This window comes from Salmo salar, chromosome ssa13, assembly GCF_905237065.1.
Source record: "Salmo salar chromosome ssa13, Ssal_v3.1, whole genome shotgun sequence".
Taxonomy (NCBI): Eukaryota; Metazoa; Chordata; class Actinopteri; order Salmoniformes; family Salmonidae; genus Salmo; species Salmo salar.
In genome coordinates, this window is record NC_059454.1 from 55,442,196 (window position 1) to 55,458,741 (window position 16,546).

General features: G+C 44.8%; 1 protein-coding gene across 12 annotated transcripts in view; it reads left to right on the forward strand.

Moving 5' to 3' along the window:
• Positions 1-14,682, forward strand: part of LOC106567440 (EBF transcription factor 1) — a 149,397-nt gene extending 134,715 nt beyond the window's left edge. For 3 of the 12 annotated variants that reach the window (XM_014136689.2, XM_014136692.2, XM_014136690.2), the window contains exons 12-17: positions 4,002-4,067; positions 4,746-4,971; positions 5,082-5,261; positions 7,555-7,749; positions 7,944-8,012; positions 11,003-14,682. In XM_014136689.2, coding sequence (XP_013992164.1) covers positions 4,002-4,067; positions 4,746-4,971; positions 5,082-5,261; positions 7,555-7,749; positions 7,944-8,011 — 735 coding nt within the window. In that variant the 3' untranslated portion in view covers position 8,012; positions 11,003-14,682. The remainder of the gene's footprint in view (positions 1-4,001; positions 4,068-4,745; positions 4,972-5,081; positions 5,262-7,554; positions 7,750-7,943; positions 8,013-11,002) is intronic. The other 9 variants (XM_014136694.2, XM_014136697.2, XM_014136695.2 and 6 more) reach the window with 5 other exon arrangements.
• Positions 14,683-16,546: the final 1,864 nt, after the last annotated feature.

A 16,546-nucleotide genomic window follows, 5' to 3' on the forward strand; every position in this document is an offset into this window, starting at 1 on the left:
GCGAGAGAGAGAGAGAGAGAGAGAGGGAACGAGAAAGAGAAAGAAAGCGAGAGAGAGAGGGAACGAGAAAGAGAAAGAAAGCGAGAGAGCGAGAGAGAGGGAACGAGAAAGAGAAAGAAAGCGAGAGAGCGAGAGAGAGGGAACGAGAAAGAGAAAGAGTGAGTGCCGCGTGGTCATCTAGAGAGAGAGAGAGTGGTCCTAATGCAGGAAGACAGTCAGCTAGCACATGGATCACACACACACACACACACACACACACACACACACACACACACACACACACACACACACACACACACACACACACACACACACACACAGTATTGTTACTACAGTTTAGTGTGAAGAACAATGGTGAAAGAAATAATTCTAGTAAGTACATCTAGTCGTAAACAGACTGTAGTTTAAAGGGTGAGAGCCGTAGAACCTTAGCTATTTTATATGAAGTGTGTTCTGGGTTTGTGAAGCAGCAAGACAGGAGTCCATGTTCGGTTAATGATGGTGCTGACCAGCCGGAGGATCGGGTTGCTTTCCTGTTTATCGCTGGGCGCCTGCGTTTACTGTAACCCAGGAGGAAATGGATTCGGGTTACACAAACCAGGCCAATGGATCACGCTGGTGTCACACACCCCGTCTGTTAGCCTCAGCAGATCATCTATCTATCTATCTATCTATCTATCTATCTATCTATCTATCTATCTATCTATCTATCTATCTATCTATCTATCTATCTATCTATCTATCTATCTATCTATCTATCTATCTATCTATCTATCTATCTATCTATCTATCTATCTATCTATCTATCTATCTATCTATCTGTCTGTCTATCTATCTATCTGTCTGTCTGTCTGTCTGTCTGTCTGTCTGTCTGTCTGTCTGTCTGTCTGTCTGTCTGTCTGTCTGTCTGTCTGTCTGTCTGTCTGTCTGTCTGTCTGTCTGTCTGTCTGTCTGTCTGTCTGTCTGTCTGTCTGTCTGTCTGTCTGTCTGTCTGTCTGTCTGTCTGTCTGTCTGTCTGTCTGTCTGTCTGTCTGTCTGTCTGTCTGTCTGTCTAAGGTATCATACATATATCTATCTATCACGGCGGAGACAGGATGAGATGGAGAGGTTAGGGTTTAGACAGAGAGAGCAGAGCGTGTTGGAGGATAGAGAAAAGTTCCGGGGGTCATGAGGAGAGGGGAACAGCTCAGGAGCGAGGTGTGCGCGGTGTTTGTGTCTCAGCCTGCGTCCTCTGTGATTTAGCCCTGGTGTTTGTGTTCACCCAGTAATGTGTGTGATCTGAGTTTCCCCTCGTCTCTCTCATCTCCATCTGATGGATGGCTTCCCTTGTCCCACATTTCCCTCCATAGCTCTCTGGGGCCGGGGGCCTGGAGCCACACAGAGAGACGACCAAAGAAACGCACTCTCCTCCATCTCTCCATACTCTCTCCATATTCTCTCTATATTCTCCCCGGACCCCCGTGCCTCTCCATCCCTCCATCTCTCCATACTCTCTCCATATTCTCTCTATATTCTCCCCGGACCCCCGTGTCTCTCCATCCCTCCATCTCTCTGGGGCTGTGGGAGGCTGGGAGGCGGGCGCAGTGTGGAGTGGTCTCTCTTCCCTCCCCCAGTCCTCCCCCGGCCCACTGAGCCAGTAATGAGAGGTTAACACAGTGGCAGCGCTGCCATAATTGAGTGAATTTAGCACCTTGGACAGCGCACTAAAACTCCTTATTGCTTTCCTGACCTCCTCATCATGTTCTGTCTGTATGGTCCCCGGGTTTGAGAGGCAATATGTTCCAGCGCTGCACACACACACACACATTCACACACAGACAGACACACACGCCTACACAGCTTCACCCACACGCCTACACACACATGCTGCAGGGCGTGTTCACAGCAGAGGTTAACACCGGGAACGGGAGAGCAATTTTCTGCTTGTCGCTCCGCAGCCTCACGCTGTGGGCCCAGCACATTAACTTTTAAAAAGGACCCTTCACACACAGGTGTCTGCTTAAACGGGTGGGTGGGGGTGGGGGGGGGGGGGGGGGCCATAGGAAGGAGAAAAGGATGAATGTAAAGATGAAAACAGATTAATCTTATGGTGGTAAACTGGTGTTTCTGTACAGTTAATATGGGAGCTCCTATGCATTGTATTGTCATATTATAAACTGGGTGGTTCGAACCCTGAATGCTGATTGGCTGACAGCCATGGTATATCAGACCGTATACCACGGGTATGACAATTCACTACTGTAAGTCGCTCTGGATAAGAGCGTCTGCTAAATGACTAAAATGTAAAATGTAAAAATGTAAAAAACATTTATTTTTACTGCTCTAATAAGGCACCTTGGGGGTTTGTGGTATATGATCAATATACCACGGCTAAGGGCTGTATCGAGGCACTCCACGCTGCGTCGCGTGAAAGAACAGCCCTTAGCTGTGGTATATTGACCATATACCACACCCCCTCGTGCCTTATAGATTAATTGACAATTGTTGTCTTTGTTTTCACCTTTCCATTGTTTAACACCAGTTAAGCAGTTGCAGTATAAATATGGCAAATACAAAATGTATGGATATTATGCATACAGTACCAGTCAAGGGTTTGGACACCTACTCATTCAAGGGTTTTTCTATATTTTCACTATTTTCTGCATTGTAGAATAAAAGAGAAGACATCACAACTATGAAATAACACATATGGAATCATTTATTCTACAATGTAGAAAATATTCAAAAATAAAGAAAAACCCTTGAATGAGTAGGTGTGCCGAAACCTTTGACTGGTCTGAATTCACAGTTGTAAGAAGAAGTTCTGTAACTGAACGTGTATGTCTGAGAATAATTGTATACAACAATATTAGGATTTAGGGTAGCCTAAAGGAAATGAGTCTATAGCAAAGCCTTAATGTGATTTTCAGACAGTCAGAGTGGTCTGAATTTCTATCTTTCCTGGACCTGGCATGTCAGAACACATAAGACACGTAAAAAAAACCCGCTTCCTTTAAGAAATCATTTTTAATTCAAAAATAAAAAACTTGACAACACATAATATGCTTTTAAGACAACAAGAAAAACAACTTATTTAACAAAACAAGTCGAAAATGACAGAGAAATGAATGCAATTATTGTTGTTGGTGTCCCTGGGGGCCTGCGTCTTAGATTGGAGATAAGAGTGAAGTTCCCTAGGCAGCCATAAAGCGTTTGATGAGTTGGAGAGGAGGGAGGCTAGTGCTTATGAGAAACAACAGCTAACAGGATACATACAGCAATATTTCACACAGTTGGCATAGCTTGGCTCAGGATACTTCCCCCCCTGGATGAAACGAGAGAATGATTCACTTCAAGAATTGTTTCTCGTTAACAAAAATGCCTTTGTGTTGACGACTGTTGTCTAATTGCCATGGAAATGTGTTCTGAGAAAGAAGTGTCTTTGCTAAAAAAAAAAATCCAACACCAATGAATAGTGTATGAAGAAGTGCTTAGTGACCTTTACACACAGATTGCATTGTCTTTCTCCAATAGAAAACAGATGTAGAGTGAACGCAATACTGGTGCTATTCTCTCTCTCTCTCTCTCTCTCTCTCTCTCTCTCTCTCTCTGTCTGTCATAATCTGAACAATTGAACAGGCTTCTCTGTACTGTATTGTTCCATGTGTTAGTTTTGATTTGTGTAAGGAATTGTTCAAGGTATTCCAGGAAAAGACCAAATTACATGTTGCACTGTGAAAGAGCCAGGACAGAGGTGAAAGTTGAAAGTTTTACAGTAGATGGCACAACCACAAATCTGAGGTCTATCAATGCTTATAGCCGGACGAAAATGTATTGCTACACCAGCTCACCCTCTCTCTCTCTCTCTCTCTCTCTCTCTCTCTCTCTCTCTCTCTCTCTCCACACACTCTTTCTTTCTCCCCCCTCTCTCTCTCTCTCTCTCTCTATTTCTCACACTCTTTCTTTCTCCCCACTCTTTCTTTCTCCCCCCCCTCTCTCTCTCTCTCTCTCTCTCTCTCTAGGAGGTGATTCTGAAGAGGGCAGCAGACCTTGTGGAGGCTTTGTATGGGATGCCACACAACAACCAGGTGAGGTTCAGACAGACAAACGCCATCTCACTCTCAGGTCTGCTCTCACCCTGTCCCCTCCACATCCTGCCACATCCCCTGCATCCGCGTTGACACCAGTTATTCACCATTATTAATTCATCTCCGGTGGTTAATAACATGCCTGATCAAATATTAATCAAATACTTACAGGACATGTCCACATTAATTATTCCCACTATTACTAATATATTGCCACTTTGTGAAAATAGTGATTACACATTAAACATACAGGAAGTCATTTGTAACCTACTTAGAGTCATCCTGTCTAGACGAGGGGAGTGCAGTAACGGTAATGTATGGGGGAAATTACATGTTGAATAATGCTCACAGGTACGGCACCGTTACAGTGGTACTAATGTGAACACTGCTTGAACTGGTGTTGTTCATGTTAGCAGTCCTTAAACTGTCACCGATGTTGTTCATTATATGTGAATGCTACTTTAACTGATACCAATGTTGTTCATGGGAATGCTACTTTAACTGATACCAATGTTGTTCATGGGAATGCTACTTTAACCGATACCAATGTTGTTCATGTGAATTCTACTTTATCTGATACCAATGTTGTTCACGTGAAAGCTACGGTTTTATTTGTCAGCGCTCCTCTACCAGTGTTGTATATGTGAACGCTCGTCTAACTGTGTTCTCCTGTGGCAGGAGATGATTCTGAAGCGGGCGGCGGACATAGCAGAGGCTCTCTACAATGTTCCCAGGAACCACAACCAGCTGAGCGGCCTGGGCAACAGCTCCGTCCACGCAGGCATGATGGGGGTCAACTCCTTCCCTGGCCAGCTGGCCGTCAATGTGTCCGAGTCCTCCCAGGGAGCCAATCAGGGTGAGGGGGCGGGTCGATACGGGTGTGGCGCTATCGTCATAGAAACCGGTAACTGAATAGCAATGTAGTCACTGTGAAGTTACATTTTTACGTCTTTCTTTGATTGAACAAGGTGACTGATCTGTCTTTGTTCTGTCTCTGTCGGTCGGTCTGTGTAGGTTTCAGTCGGAACACGAGCAGCGTGTCTCCACATGGCTATGTGCCCAGCTCCACCCCCCAGCAGACTAACTACAGCTCTGTGACCACCAGCATGAACGGCTACGGCAACACTGTCATGTCCAACCTGGGAGGATCACCCAGCTTCCTCAACGGCAGCGCTGCCAACTCGCCCTACGCCAGTGAGTCCCACTCTAGCTCTTCTACTCACCCACACCCAGCTCACAGCCGCCTTCACCCACCTCCATCCATCCAGTCAGCCGACCCACCCACACCCAGCTCTCACACTCGCCCACCCACACTCAGCTCACCCACATTATCACCCACAATTCACTGCAGACCTCCCCCTATTTCCCAGACTGCTGCTGTAAATGCATGAAACCCCCATTCCTCCCTGTGACTCTAATCCAGTGGTGTGTGTATCTGTATGAAGAGCTGTACAGTATGGGTTCTGGTCTGTAGTCCAGTGGTCTGTCTGAAGAGCTGTACAGTATGGGTTCTGGTCTGTAGTCCAGTGGTCTGTCTGAAGAGCTGTACAGTATGGGTTCTGGTCTGTAGTCCAGTGGTCTGTCTGAAGAGCTGTACAGTATGGGTTCTGGTCTGTAGTCCAGTGGTCTGTCTGAAGAGCTGTACAGTATGGGTTCTGGTCTGTAGTCCAGTGGTCTGTCTGAAGAGCTGTACAGTATGGGTTCTGGTCTGTAGTCCAGTGGTCTGTCTGAAGAGCTGTACAGTATGGGTTCTGATCTGTAGTCCAGTGGTCTGTCTGAAGAGCTGTACAGTATGGGTTCTGGTCTGTAGTCCAGTGGTCTGTCTGAAGAGCTGTACAGTATGGGTTCTGGTCTGTAGTCCAGTGGTCTGTCTGAAGAGCTGTACAGTATGGGTTCTGGTCTGTATTCCAGTGGTCTGCCTAAAGGGCTGCACATTACTATACAGAGTTCTAGTCTTTGAGGAGTGATGAGAGGAGTGGGAGTTTTCTCTCCCCATTTGTTTGTTTATGAGACAGCGGTGCATGTGACAGTGAAGTCTTCAGATCTATGGCTATTTCCCTATGGGGCTTTCTGCCTGGCAGTCTCCCAGCACTGGAGCCTGTCTTGAACAACTCTTTAAAACCAGTCCTATCCTCTAATCCTCTTTCATCTGACAGCCATACTTCCACACTGTTGTTGTTCTTCTGCTAATTCTTAATTGACTACCCTTTTCCAATTAGGAAAACACAGAGGGAGAGTGTTAGAGAGGCAGTAAGAGAGATGGGTGATTGTTTTTTGGGTCTAATGATGGTGGGAGGAGGGAGGGTAAGTGCCAGTCGTAAAGGCTTGTGTTTGAGGACAGTTTGGCATGGATCTAAGAACCGACACCCACAGATTTCTTTCAGGGAGAGGAATCAACACTTCGATATCGACTAGCTATATGAGACTTAGAGCACTCAATAGTTAGGAGGTGAAACCATGCTGAAATGTTCTGGCTTGTGGAGGACTGCCGGCCTCTCTCCTTAGCAATGTGTGTCCTTCCATCGGATTGCCCTGAAATTAGATTGAGAGCCACTGTGGTATTGCCTGTTTGCAACGCCTGACTGGCCGTATCACAGCTCCTTTCTAGGCCGGCCACAGAATTAAAGACTGTTAATTAAATCAATAAACTAATTGGAGGGGTAACAATTCAATTTCACCACTTTGGTCCTCAGGATGTTAACAAGTATTTTAAAAGGTTGGCTGACTCCATTAGACACTTCCAATCAATCCACAAGCCTGGGCTCTGTGCTTCCAATTTTCATGAATTGATTAGTTAGGACTTGATAAATGGATTGTGCCATTGTTACAAGGTTCTGCTTGGATTGAGCTATAAACCTATTTAAATGGTGCAATAACAAGAATCACTTCTAATGAAGTGTAACCAGTAGGAAAAACATTAAAGAGCAATGAATGTTGAGTTCAAATGGTTGTCTAAGTGTGCTAGCATTGAATTGTTAACTGCCTAGGAGACCACTGCTAGGTGGATTGGGAAAATACTTGATCGATAGCTATTCATTTGTTAGAATGAACTTGAATGTAAATTCCTCTCGTTTGAGACTCCCTCGCACACTTATGGAGTTGTTTTTTCTCTTGTGTACTCGAGAAGTTATAAATCCCACACGGTGAAATTAACCTCTTGCTATGCCCTTTCTCTGTCTGTCTGTCTGTCTGTCTGTCTGTCTGTCTGTCTGTCTGTCTGTCTGTCTGTCTGTCTGTCTGTCTGTCTGTCTGTCTGTCTGTCTGTCTGTCTGTCTGTCTGTCTGTCTGTCTGTCTGTCTGTCTGTCTGTCTGTCTGTCTGTCTGTCTGTCTGTCTGTCTGTCTGTCTGTCTGTCTGTCTCCATCGCCCTTTCTTCTCTCCCTCCCCCATCTCTCTCTCTCTCTTTCTCTCTCCATCTCCCTTTCCTCTCTCCTCTCCCTCCCCCATCTCTCTCTCTCTCTCTCTCCCTCCCTCCCCCATCCCTTCAGTCGTTCCCTCCAGCCCCAACATGGCGTCCTCCACCAGCCTGCCCTCTAACTGTAGCAGCTCTTCTGGGATCTTTTCCTTCTCCCCTGCCAACATGGTGTCGGCCGTCAAGCAGAAGAGCGCCTTCGCCCCCGTGGTGCGACCCCAGACCTCACCCCCGCCCACCTGCACCAGCACCAATGGCAACGGTCTCCAAGGTGAGCCCCTCACCTAGTCGAGACATTGTGTTCTTTCCAGTCCAGTCCGTGACGCTCTCTAACCAACCTCTCCGTCCCCAATATCCCCTGCCATTCCTCCTCCTCCCATCCTCTAACACATTGTTTTCTCTTTCTCTCCTCCCCTCTCCTCTTCTTCCCTGTCTTCCCCTCTTTCTTTGCGCTCCCTCCCTCAGATCAGTCTTTTGTGGACTCTAGCAAGTACTCCACAGCCAGCTCGCTGCAGGGCCTGGCCTTCTCCTGAAGTATGTTACTCTCTCTTGCATGCACCCATCCACCCCTCTACTCCTCTATCTCATTAACCATCCATCTATCCATCCACTCCTCCATCCATCCATCTACCCATCCATTCACCCATTACATGAACATTAACCATCCTCATACTGCAACTGTATATGTTGAGGAAAGAGAGGATATCTCTCATTTTGCTCTGTGCTTTTGTTTATTCAAGGGCATTTGGCAGAGTCGGCATATTACTCACAAGTTTGTCCTTTTTTATTTGGCTTGAATGTTTTCGTGGTTGTCCCTAGCTTCCTGTGTGTGAATGGGGAGAAAGGGAAAGGATGTTTGGGGAGAGGGCAGGGCAGGATGTAGCTGTGTGGGTGTGGGAATACAGAGCCGACAGGACACACTGCTGTCTTCAACAGACCTCATACATAGATACAGGAAGTATCTTCCCAAGCGCAACATCAGTTGCGGAGACCCATAGGGTCCTGCAGGGCTGCAAGCATCAGGCAACAACCTTACTGTAACACAATGCGAAGAGATATCTCACCATTTACATTAACCTTTTGTTTATTAAATAAACCATCCAAGCCATGAGTGGATAATCAGTATAGGAGGTTCGTGTTGGAGAAGATCTGTTTAACCATAGTGTACGTAGTGTTATGCTATGATTCGAGCTCCACCAGCCTACCAGGAGCTGAGACACCAGGAGTACAACCTCATTTCTTCAACAGCTTGTAGTGTAGTGTAGTGTAGTGTAGTGTAGTGTACTTACCAGGAGCTGGGACGCCAGGAGTACAACCTCATTTCTTCAACAGCTTGTAGTGTAGTGTAGTGTAGTGTAGTGTAGTGTAGTGTAGTGTAGTGTACTTACCAGGAGCTGGGACGCCAGGAGTACAACCTCATTTCTTCAACAGCTTGTAGTGTAGTGTAGTGTAGTGTAGTGTAGTGTAGTGTAGTGTACTTACCAGGAGCTGGGACACCAGGAGTACAACCCCATTTCTTCAGCAGCCTGTAGTGTAGTGTAGTGTAGTGTAGTGTAGTGTAGTGTAGTGTAGTGTAGTGTAGTGTAGTGTACTTACCAGGAGCTGGGACACCAGGAGTACAACCCCATTTCTTCAGCAGCCTGTAGTGTAGTGTAGTGTAGTGTAGTGTAGTGTAGTGTAGTGTAGTGTAGTGTAGTGTAGTGTAGTGTAGTGTAGTGTAGTGTAGTGTAGTGTAGTGTAGTGTAGTGTACTTACAGAGTCTCTCTTGCTCCCTTTCTGCTGTTTGTCAGACAGGCTCTTCTCTCTGATCAAACCCTCCCACTATGCTGGGAAATGATCAACAATGACAGCTGTTGGGCTCTGTTGACAATCGATACTGTCGCTATTTACATTGACACACACACACCGACAGCGTGCGTGTGCGTGTGCGCTTGCATGCCTCTGTGTGTGTTACACTACGGCAGATCAAAGCAGAGTTGAGGCACTGTCATATACGATGTTCTGTCAGCCAGAAGCGGTATCTAAATCCAAGCTCCTTCTCTCCCAGTCCCGTGTCAGTTGTGTCACAATATGACACAACTGACACGGGAGTGCCAGAAAATTCCACATGCTGCAATGGTATCTCTGCAGTCGAGCGCATTATCAGCAGGATTTGCTGAGAAGCATCATGCTTTCCATGTAAATCAGATTGTTCTAAGATTAGTAAACCAACTCTGCACTCTTAGAAAAAAAGCGTTCCGAAAGGGTTCTTTGGCGATCCCCATAGGAGAACCCGTTTTGGTTCCTGGTAGAACCCTTTTGTGTTCCATGTAGAATCCTCTGTAAAAGGGGATCTAGATGGAACCCAAAAGGGTTCTAATTGCAACCAAAAATGGTTATCCTATGGGGACAGCTGAAGAAACCTTTAAGGTTTGATTCAAAGATCATTTTGATAGCCTGACATACTAATGTCAAATGATTTTGTTTTGTATGTTACACTCGTGATTTCGGTTAAGGACTTATTGTGTTTTATCGATGAGCTTACACAGGGTGTGGGCTGTGTGTGTGTGTGTGTGTGCGTGTGCATGACTGTTTCTGCCTCTCTTGATTCCATCAGCAGTAGTTTGAGAGCACAACGCCTGCAGAAAAACACCCAGCGTCCTCTTTTGTGTTTGTCAGCAGTTGCAGAACTAACGTCAAGTTAAATTTGCAGCAATAAGCATTTCTCCCCCACTTTAAGGAACATAGCTTAGAGGACCTCCTCCGTCCTGTCCCACTACACTGGATATGTTAGGCCATGTTACGCTCCACTCATGGCATAACCACATCTTGTCATTCCCTTACCATGCACTCAAACACAATCCCTATCCCTGGGAATGATTGAAGATGATGGAGCTTGTTTCTTGTTTATTCTAGTCAAAAATGTATTTTATATATATATATATATATATGGGAGAAGAAATACATCTTGTATGTATTTACTGTATATATATATATATATATATATATATATATATATATATATATATATATATATACAGTAAATACATACAAGATGTTGAATGACTTTCAACCCCTCCCAGCCATGTGTAGTATAGCGTTGTGTAGTATTGTGCCTGGTATGTCGTCACTGCACTGCATTCTGTAGTCACACTTGGTCTGATTCGGAGCTCTCATTAAGCATAGTTCTGTTCCTCACATGTTGACACGGATCCCCATGCAGCCGTTTGAAGCCGCCGGGGGATGATGCAATACGTCACAAACACAATGAGCCTCAGCGCATGCAAACAATTAAGAGGCAGTTTTTGACAGCACTAATCAAGCGTTTCAAGTGTCCCATTTGTGCCAATTTCCAATTTGGCAGGGCTGTGAAAAGATAGTAATGATTTATCCCTTGTTTGAAACCGTATTTGAGTCATAGTTTCATAGGCCATAGTTTGTTATGCAGATGTGAGAACAGATTGCTTTATTTAAGAGGAATCATTATGTGAGGAAAACACTGTTTATGCATTAACCAACTCCCCCCCCCCCCCTCCACCCAACAGTGATTCCTGGAATGATCGTTCCTCCCATGTAAGCGGTGCGTGTGTGTGCGGTGAGGAGAAGGACACACACACCCAGACATGGATCTCAGCATGTACATAAGGCTCCGGTTTAGGACTGGATCGTCAGTCCTGCATTGAAGGAATGGAACCCGTAACTCAGGCCCTTTTTAAAAGGAATCACATTTGAACAAAAAGAAGACGAAGAAAAAAGAACAAAAAAAAAAACGGAGAATTTGCAACAACCTCTTTTGAATTTGTACACCTTGTTGACACTTTTTAAGAGGGAAGGCAAGGCCACAGATTACCCAGAAAGCCCACCTAAAAACAATATTTATTTTGGAGAGGATTGACTCTTTCTTTTATTTAGTGCATCGTTTGTGTTTTACCTTTGTGCGAAAATACATATTTCCCATTTTCAAAATGTAATACACACTATTAGAGGGATTTTTTTATTTATGAATTTAAAAAAAGATAAATGAAGAAAATGTTTGGGAAGGATAAAACAACATGTTGAAAGTGAGTGGCAGAGAACCTCCAGTTGAATAGTGAAGACTGAATTAGATTTATACAATAACAGTATGCTGGAGACTATGCCACATGCCCTAACTAACCCTAAGGCACAGAAAGACACAGACATGCTAGGTAGCACAAGCTAACTATGCACCATTGCCGAAACTCTCTGCTTTCGAGTTTCTTTTGGCCACCGCAAACAGCCCATACACATTTCTCTCCCTCTCATGCCAAGCAGAGACTGCCATCGCCACGACTAGCGCTTTCACTCATCTCCACAGAAAGCAAGTGATTTATCCATGATGACACATAACCAGCCATTCACCCCATGTTGGCTGTGAGTGCACCGATCGTGTCCAAGCTCCTAGGTGGTTGTCAGAGATAGAGAGCAGAGCCTGAACCTGCCCTGGATGCCAACAGTGTCTCTACTGTATGGACTTTGGACCGCTAACTTGCCGTGGAGCCGCTCAGCCAAGTCCTGTAACTGTACATCAGAACCCCTTTTGTTAAAGTGTGCTCTCTCTCTCTCTCTCTCTCTCTGCCATCCACCACGAAATCTCAATGAAGGAAACCATACATTTTTATAGGGTGTTGCCATTTCACTTTTGCTATATCGTGTGAATTTAAATTTTGTATTATTATAGTTGTTCTGTTTGTTATGCTCTCGCCATGAAACTGTGATCATGGGCCGGCCATTAAAAATGTGCTTCTTATTCCACCATGTTACCGTACAACAGTTTAGGATCTGAGAAACGGAATACTGGGAGACACTTTATAGACAGACTAATGAGTCAACAGTGAGGTGTGTAGTGGTGTCCCAGCTGCCATGGTGATCAATGGAATAGCCAGCACTGTAAAAGTTACCTACTCCTCAGATGCCTAGCAAATATCTGAATCCAACCTTTTCAATTGTTTTTTGCTTTCTTGTGTGATGTGTGTTTTTTTGTATATAGTAATACATTTGTTAGTCTTTGTGATTTTTCTTTCTTTGCCAAAGTCATTGTTTAAGATATATTTATACATTTAAAGAAGTCTTAAGGCAGCTTTACAATATAGTGTCACGGATGTCATGTTTACTACATACTCAAAATGATCTCATCAACTTTAGCTCGGAGATTTTGGATAGTAAAAAGGGATATACAGTATGTAAAATATCCATATAAATAATGTATGTATCTCCTGAATTTGTACATTGCTTCTTCATCATCCTTCATGTGTATGTTTGCATTTTTGTGACAGTACCAATCAGTTTTTATTTGGTTGTCTACCATGTTCCATGTTTAAATGTAATTTTGATACATTTCATTGGTATGTTTTTTGTTTTGTTTTTTGTTTTAAGCCATACTTTCATTTCTAATTCCATCCACCCTAAAGCCATTGTCTATTTTTGTATAATTTGTTAGTTAATGAAAATGTTGTTGTTTTCTTTTTGTCTTGATATTGGATTTGTTTTATCACATGGTAAAAGTAGCATATTATTCTTATAGTATTTAGTTATATAGGTTTTGAGAGTATATAAGTATATCATATAAATATCTTTTTTTGCTTAGATTTTTTGGCTTTCAAAAGAACTGATACTGTTTAAAAACAAACAATATGCATGGGTTTTCTCCTCCTAGCGATGCATTTGTGTGCTAAAAGCAGGAAGACCATTTTTGGCAAAAATATGAAAATCCCCCCGCCCACCGCACCCCACCCCCCCACCCCCCAATTTCGCTTCCATGTTATTTTCCCTTTCCCCTCTGTTGTCTCACCAAAATCTGAACCAGCAGTTTAGATGCCTTAACAATGCAAAGCCACAGCCGTCAGTGTAGAGTAGAGAGCCCACCAGTGCTCTGCTAACATACTTCAAAATGGGTGCGACAAGCTAAAATATAGAGGGGGGGGTAGCACAAGTGGAGCTGTTCCTTATCCTGGAGCCCTGAGGAATGTTTACCTGTTTTCCCTGTCACAGTGAGCGCTCGGCACGGCAAGGCAGAGAGAGTGGCAGGTAGTAAGAGAAGAGGAGAGCTGTAGGATAGAGAGGAGGAGGAGGGAGGGAGGCAAGGTGGTGGATGGGGCTGGCTGGCTGATGGGGGGGGAGGACACTGTGATGAGATGACTGAGAAGAGAAGGGAGGATAAATATTTAATGTGTTGAGCAGCTGGAGGGGTAAGGAGTGGTGGAGGAGAGGAGGAGAGGAGTGAGGTGCACTGCAATACTCATTTGAAGCCAAGCCTCCCCTTCATATTCCTCTCTCATATACACAGCTAGGGGTGGGTTGATGGTAAAGCCATATTCTATCTACTGTTTGGTTCTGTTTGAGAAAGGTTATGGTACAACAACAGATCTGATGATAAACAGTTTTAAATGACAGCACAATAATCTGTACACACAAGTCATTTTACACCCTCGCTTCGACAATTGCTACTACCCTCTTCTGACTCCTCCCCCTTCTCTCTTCCCCTCCCTTTATATACAAATTGAGCCACCTGTTTATCTCTGACATGGGTCATATGACCACTCTTTGTAGTCTTTTGTGTGTGTGTGTGTGTGTGTGTGTGTGTGTGTGTGTGTGTGTGTGTGTGTGTGTGTGTGTGTGCGTGTGTGTGTGTGCGTGCGTGTGTGTGTGTGTGTGTGTGTGTGTGTGTGTGCGTGCGTGTGTGCGCGCTAACAGTCCTCTGAAAGAGAACGTGGCTTTTTAATTTAATTGCTGCCGGATATTTCTTTAAGTGACTTTGTAGGAGGGGGAGAATTTAAACTGAGGATTCTGAGGATGAGGGAGTCTCTTGTAAAATGCACTTGTGTAACGATGAGTTCAGCGTGTATGCATTGTGACTCAGTTCTCCTGGCTTTCGGGTACAGGGACAGATACGTTTGAGGTTTACTGTGTAACCGCCCAGCCAAGAGTATAGAGCCATCCCTGTCAGGGAGGTGGCCACCTGGTCAACGAAATGAATGAAATTGTTCTCTGAATCCTATTGTCACCCTTTTGAACCCATCTCTCCATCTCTCTTACCAAGCCTTGTCTTTGACTGGACACACAGAGCAGTTATATATTGATAGACAGGGAAAAGAGAAAATGAAACTACTGTAAAGATTATCTCCTTTTTTTTTGGATTAACTTTGAACTGTAAAATAACTTTTCAACTTTCACAATATTTAATTAAAGTTCCCTCTTGTCTGTGAAACTGTTGATGTGCTTGTTGTCTTTGTGAAGCTGTTATGTCTCGGTAACATTTTTTGCAATCTCACCATAGGCTATTTCCCGGTGACGTGATATACTGGCGCACCAACACACTCTGCAAACTCAAAACACGCACACACTATACAACCTCGTTCCTGGACCCGCAACACGGTGAGATTTGAGTGTCCACGATTTCATTACACACCCACTGTCACAGCGCCATTATAAACTCAGCCATGCCAAGCCAAAATCATATAGCATTGCTCAGGATTTATCCCATGTTCAAGTCGTACTGGATGGGTTTGAATGCAGGGCAATGCCAGGGTATGGCGTCATCAAAGCAGTGAACCTGAATGGCCCCATTCAAATCAGAGTGGAGGCCTGCCCATCTCTCATCTAGATCACAAATGAAAGGGTTCCTCCCCTCTGGATCAGAATCCTGCTTTAATTAGTTAATTAATTCATGTATTACAGCCTAATGAAATGGTGAATATGCCCAGCTAGTTTCCTTAACATATTAATGATGGCTTCCTAAGTTATTAATTGATATGCGCTTTGCATGTAATTGATTCATCATTTGCATTTACGGTCCTCAGCAGAAATGAAGTGTCTTTTTTCATTGTGCATATTTAATTTGAGCCACTCAGATCTGATTAGCTTGTAAAACGCTCATTCCGCTGACCTCACAACTGTTCCCTGGCCGTGCAAAGCATCATGGGGTTCTGGATACGAGGGGGGAAAAGGACCAAGATTGTCCTGGAACTGTGATTTTTGGATCGTCTGTCTGTGTGCCGTGGAGCTAGCTACCACATCAAGCACATTTTCACAAGCCCTGTGATGTTGTGCGATTCTCATCACACTGCCAATTGCGTGGTCATAAACACTGAATGGAGACGCTCACATAATGGAAAGCGTTAGCGAAGTGTCAGGCGCTTCAGACGTCATGACGAGTTTGCTTTCGTAAACAATGCTCAGTGAGGAAGGCCTTCTTAATTAGACAGATGTGCCCTGCCCTGGGTTATTGATCAGCCAGGCTGCAGGCGGAGATTGTGTGTGTGTGTGTGTGTGTGTGTGTGTGTGTGTGTGTGTGTGTATGTGCGGAGGTGTATGGGAAGGTTATTTTTCTATTCCTAAGCCTCAAGGCCTGATCAAAGCAGAGCGAGACACAGATGTCTTATTGACATCAATGAGTTTAAGTCCCATGACACATGTGCTCTCTCATATTGAGTTAATTTATCACACTGAATTTTTAGGGACACTTGAAGTCACAATGAATATAGGAATACACACATACACACACGTTTTATCCACATCGGATGCATGCGCACACTCCGTCTCTGAAGCGTAGTAGATGAGTGTGTGGCGACGGTAGTGGGGATAAGTGACAGGGCTCAAGACATCCATTAGCTAATGGATCTCTGAGAGAAGAGAAACCTCCTCCTTCTCTCTCTCTCTCTCTCTCTCTCTCTCTCTCTCCCTGTCTCTCTCTGTCTCCCTCCTCTCCTCCCTGCCACACATCACACCCCCACTGCACTTAACCCCACCGGGCTCATCCCCTCCCTCCCTCTCCACGTCCCTCCCCTCCCTCCTCTCTCCCCCTCCCTCCCTCTATCAGGCTGTCAGGGGTTGGATTGGGTGGGGGGTGGGGTCCTGCCCTCTTCCTAATGCAGGCGTGTGATTGATAGATGACTAAGTGAAGATATAATTTAGCAATCAGGGCTGCTGAGCTATTTATCCTGGCTGACAAGGGGGCCGTTAAGCACAGAGCATGCTTGACCTGTGCCTGTGAGGAGGCTGTCGCGGGGTAATGAGAGGGAGGAGGCCTGCATATGATACACTTACCGCTGCCATTCAAATCATACACACTC